Here is a 5644-nt window from a genome sequence, read left to right as displayed (position 1 = left end):
AGTGTGTCATCTCCCTACTCGGCTTCATCACCTAACCATTGTCGCTAACCCTTTTTATCACTAGTCATCATCACAAATTAGCTCTACAACCAATTTTCACCACATGACCACTTCATTAGCTATCATCATAAGTCACCATTTCACGTTCTTAATCTATCTTCGACTATCAACAGACAACCACCACTTGCCATCGTTACACAACCACCATCGCTTGCCTCCTCCACCCGTCATAATCGCCAATGACCACCATCCTACAACAATCATCGCCATCCACCGTTGCTATCAGCTGTCACTTATTTTTAGAATGAATTTTTTTAAATAAATCGTTTATATAACATTGTGTAAGTTAATATTGTTTTCTAAGATTGAGATGTTAAGAACACAAATAGTCTTGAATATTTGGTGTTTAAATCTAGATACACTATCTTAATAATGAAATGTGTATTTAAATTCAAATATATAATTAATGAATTTCATTTGACACATATTCGAATTAGTCGAACAAATAAATTTCTAAGGAGAAATGTCTAAAGAAAAAGAAAAAAATACTCATAGGGTTACAATAATAACCAGGGGCGGCTCTAAGGCTTTGGGTAGTGAGGCCTTTGCCTTAGGCCCACAAAATTTGAAGGTCCAAAATTTATTTTAAATTTTTAATTTTATTATTACTATACTATATAATTTATACGAATAATTAGTATAATAAAAATATTAAATTATATTTTTTGTTACTTGATTGAGATTATTTTATACAATAAATTTATAAATTATAATAATTTTTTCCCTCACTAATTAGTATATTTGCTTTACTCTTCAATTTTAATTTTATCATTTTTATATACAAATTAAGTTATATATATCGACAACATAATAAATTTCTTTTACACTGTTTTCTGAAATTGCATGAACAGAAAAATATTCATGCACCGATTTTATTTTAGTGTAATTCGACATATTATATTAGGTTATTTATAATTTATTTTAGATATTCACCAATAAGTGCTACTTAATAGAATGAACTACAATCACCGTTTAAATTTATTACGAGTAAATATTTTTGACACCGTTAATACTTAAAACCTAAGCTATTAGCCTATTAAGTTATGCAAGTTTATTTCTTTTTCTTGTTTGTGATGATAGCCAAATCAAAATTTTTACTTTGAGTTCTAGACCTTAACATTCGATAGTCCACTACTTTATTTTTTATGTTTTTTTTTTGTCTTAAATGTTATTTAAAAAGCAAATTTTATTGTTTAAAATAAATTTAAGGGCCTCCCAAATATGATGACTAGATTCGTTGAGCCGCCCACAATACTAACTTTATTTGAATTGGCTACTACAGAGCCGTAAAATGGAATCATATGCGCCCGCGAAGTAGGGATAAAAAGTAAAAAATCCTCTAAAAATATTCCCAGAAAATAGGTCACAGAGCCAGCCTCCCTATATATACCAGAGTTGTATTCGCCGTAAGCACTCCTTTTACTCTCGTTCACATTTTCTCTCTCATCACCACGTACTCCTCGTTCTCCTCTCCTCTCTATCACTACTCTCGAGGCGAGTCGAACGAAGGTACCTTTCTCTCTCTAATTGTGTAATGCTATTTGCATATAGATCGTTTTAACATTTCTTATATGTCTGATCTCCGTTTTGCATATGTATGTTTGTATATTCATTTCATTGTTTTTACGCTTTTCTCTCCATAGATCTGTAAAATGTTGAGGATTTTCGGTTTTATAACTTTACTGAATATATCGAGTTCGTCGTTTTAATTTTAATTGTTTTTCTCACTCTTCTCCGCCGAGATCTGTGAAATATCACCTTTTTTTTGGATTTGTAACTTTAATGAGCTTCATTTCATAGTAGTCAATGTATATATGTTCATTTTATGATTTTTTTACAGTTTTCGCTACTTAGATCTGTGAAATATAACGGATTTCTGGTTTTTAACGTTAATGAGTCTTGTTTCGCAGTAGATATAAAGGTGTTATGGAGATCTGCTATTGTTTTTGTTAGAACTGTGGTGTAGTTTAACGGATCTGTTTTTTTTGCTGATCTGATTTATGTTTTCAGTGCTTTTTTGATTGTTTATCCTGCAGATCTGGTCAACGATTTATAGTTTTGATCTGTTCATTTTGCTGCACCACGGTAAAACTTGGTGAATTTTACTAGTACTAATATTTTTAAGTGTATGTAAAACTGCTACTTCTAGTACTTTTAATATGATATTTAAATGATTAAAGTTAATTATTGAAGAGTGACTTAATACGCTCGTGTGTATGTGGGTTTGTTTAAGTTTGTATTATGATGGTCGAATATATGAGTATAGGAATCTATTTGTCAGGGCATAATATGAATACAGTAAGTATTTCGTGCCACAGATAATGAGAATTGTTTTGGAATTGGTACTGCTATAACAATTCTTTTTGTAAAACTAAATTGGCTATGAAATTGGAATTGATTCTGTACTAGACTAGTAGTGATGCACTGCTTGTTTTGTGATTTTGTTTTTGTAGGAATGGGAAGTTAAGGTTTCTATGTTAGACTAGATAATATCTCATATAGTTCTTAGATTAATCATTAACCTTTATATAGGATGGACCAGTGTGATGCTTGATCTTGGCACTTAGTGCCCCTTTTTATTGCAATTTCCAGATAGAGATTTTTGTTTTTTGTTTGAAAGTTGTGCTGATTGTGTCATTATGTTTGTGTAAAGTTGGTGAATTTTGAGCTTTGAATGCACATTTTCTGTTATAAACTATTTAGAGATTTGACTTCAATGAGATTTATCATGTGATTTTAGCTTAAAAGTGTAAGTTATTGTAGTTTATGTAGCTTATTACTATGTAGATGTAAGAAAACGGGCAGTTACATTTCTAAAGCGGCAAAAGGAATTGCCATTTCAAGACAACTGGTAAATGTGAGAATACCACGTCTAATTGATTTGATTAAGGTTCATGTTTGAGTTGGTATATGTTGTAACTGGTTTTTCTGTAATGCTGAACATGCAGTTGAATGATGAGAAGTAAGATATTTTCTTTTAGTTGTTATGACAGCAATTTTGTGTACTTCGCTGAATTTGTGGACGGCTTTTGTCCGTGGAGAGCTTAAATGCAGAGATCTGATTCCAATGCTCTAACTGTGCAGGACTTCGTTAAACATTGCAATGGCAGATATGAACCAGCACCCAACTGTCTTCCAGAAGGCAGCTAACCAGCTACACCTGAGCTCAAGTCTTTCCCAAGATGTCCATGCTCGCCATGGGGGTGTGCAGCCTGCTGTTTACCAGAGGCGTTTTGCTTATGGCAACTACTCTAATGCTGGACTACAAACATGCCAAGCCACTCAGGATCTATCATTGATCACCTCAAATGCTTCACCAGTGTTTGTGCAGGCTCCTCAAGAGAAAGGACTTGCAGCTTTTGCCACTGACTTCCTCATGGGTGGAGTTTCTGCTGCTGTGTCAAAGACCGCTGCTGCCCCCATTGAACGTGTTAAACTTTTGATCCAAAATCAAGATGAGATGCTCAAGGCTGGTAGGCTCTCAGAACCATACAAGGGAATTGGCGATTGTTTTGGGAGGACAATCAAGGAAGAAGGGATTGGGTCTTTATGGAGAGGAAACACTGCTAATGTTATTCGTTATTTCCCCACTCAGGTTTACCATCTATCTCTCTTCATTTTGATGACTGAAATTTATGAGATGCACGCACCTTGGCTGTTCTGTTTGTTTAAGTCAAGCATTGACTGAGTGATACTATGTGTTCCACAGGCCTTGAACTTTGCATTTAAGGATTACTTTAAGAGACTCTTCAACTTCAAGAAGGACCGCGATGGCTACTGGAAGTGGTTTGCCGGCAACCTTGCATCTGGTGGTGCTGCTGGTGCTTCCTCATTGCTCTTTGTCTACTCCTTGGACTATGCTCGTACCCGTCTTGCTAATGATGCCAAGGCCTCAAAGAAGGGAGGTGAGAGGCAGTTCAACGGTTTGGTTGATGTCTACAGGAAGACACTCAAATCTGATGGAATTGCTGGTCTGTACCGTGGATTCAACATTTCATGTGTTGGTATCATTGTTTACCGTGGTTTGTACTTTGGAATGTACGACTCTTTGAAGCCTGTTCTCTTGACTGGAAACCTGCAGGTTAGTGTTTTAATCTGTTGGTGTCTTTGTACTGCTAGTTCAACCTTTCTGTTATTCAATGTTTTTTGCCTTCTGTGTCATGCCATACTGTTAGTTGGGTGTATCATTTTTTGGCTATATATACCATGAATAAATTAATGCATGAATGTTTTCTTGTTAGAGTGGACGTTTAGAACTTATTTGGGTAGTGATAAGAATTCACTATATTTGGGTGAAGATCATCAATTTCAGTGGATATTTTCATGTTGTTCGAGTTGTTTGCTTGACGGGTGGATAAATGATGGGATTTTGAGGCTTAGTTATTATATTACATGGATAGATACTTTTTAGTATGAAAATTGTGGTGTGACTGACCCGTGTGTGGACTCTATGCATACAGGATAGTTTCTTTGCTAGTTTTGGTCTTGGTTGGCTCATCACCAATGGTGCTGGTCTTGCTTCCTACCCAATTGATACAGTCAGAAGAAGAATGATGATGACGTCTGGTGAGGCCGTTAAGTACAAGAGTTCGTTCGATGCATTCTCCCAGATTGTTAAGAACGAGGGTGCCAAATCCCTCTTCAAGGGTGCTGGTGCAAACATCCTCCGAGCTGTTGCTGGTGCTGGTGTGTTGGCCGGATACGACAAGCTTCAGGTCATTGTTTTTGGAAAGAAATACGGATCCGGTGGTGCCTAAGCCAGCCTCTAAACATCCTTTTTAGAAATAGATGGTGATGAAAATCTTTTTGGTGTTACGTTTGAGGATTCATTTGGGGAGACAATTACCAATTTTCCTTTGCCTTCTGTAATAATTTAAAATTTTAGAGCGGGTTAAATCTTTGAAACCCCACACCCTTTCCCTTGTTGAAGGGGTTTTACCGTTTTGTTTTGGCGGATCTTAATTCACTGCAGAGGTTACAGGTTCTCAATGGGATCATTTGATAAAAATACAAATGTGGATCAGTTTGAGACTAATGTTTACCACATTTTTTCTTTCAAAATTCCCATCTTGTTTCTATTCTTTTCTTGGTCATTGGAAACTTTGCTTCATAGGAAGACATCTGAGCCTACATAACTCGAATCTGCAGTCATCAATTATTTCTCTGTTCTGAATCACATAGATGGCTGTGGTATTAGAACAGTACACATGAGACATGAGTGCAACTAATCTGACACCACACTAGCAGAGTAGCAGTTACCTCTATGGTTGCTGATGCGAACATTAGAAAAGAAGCTTCTTTCTATTAGATATATAATTCAACTGTATTTTGTAAATGAGCTATAGTGAGTCAGCTTTGGGATCGTCTATTTACGTCTCAAAAATTGTGGAATTCTCAGTTTATAAGCTAGAAGCTATAACAAAAAATGATAAAGACGAGTTTAAGACAAGGGATTCAACAATTGGAAAAGGGCCAAAAAACTGCCCCTATTCCATTTGCTATAAAAATATCCTCCATTTACCTATTGAGCTAAAAATACCCCACCGTTATTTTAGTGGCTCAATTATGCCCTTATTACTAACGG

At 35.6% G+C, this 5644-nt stretch overlaps 1 protein-coding gene across 2 annotated transcripts; it reads left to right on the top strand.

Moving 5' to 3' along the window:
• Positions 1–1348: 1348 nt before the first annotated feature.
• Positions 1349–5095, top strand: LOC104224738 (ADP,ATP carrier protein, mitochondrial). 2 transcript variants are annotated; one of them, XM_009776443.2, is made up of 5 exons: positions 1412–1569; positions 2097–2145; positions 3145–3655; positions 3770–4141; positions 4521–5095. In XM_009776443.2, exons 3-5 carry the CDS (start codon positions 3164–3166, stop codon positions 4815–4817), a joined length of 1161 nt encoding a protein of 386 aa, XP_009774745.1. In that variant the 5' UTR covers positions 1412–1569; positions 2097–2145; positions 3145–3163; the 3' UTR covers positions 4818–5095. The 2 variants fall into 2 exon arrangements, with proteins under 2 accessions (XP_009774739.1, XP_009774745.1); XM_009776437.2 differs by lacking the exon at positions 2097–2145 and having other exon boundaries at positions 1349–1569.
• The last annotated feature ends 549 nt before the right edge of the window (positions 5096–5644 follow it).

The sequence above is a fragment of the Nicotiana sylvestris genome, chromosome 11, assembly GCF_000393655.2.
Source record: "Nicotiana sylvestris chromosome 11, ASM39365v2, whole genome shotgun sequence".
NCBI classification, from domain to species: Eukaryota; Viridiplantae; Streptophyta; class Magnoliopsida; order Solanales; family Solanaceae; genus Nicotiana; species Nicotiana sylvestris.
The sequence above is the reverse complement of the archived record's forward strand: the minus strand, read 5'-3'. Positions and strand labels throughout refer to the sequence as shown.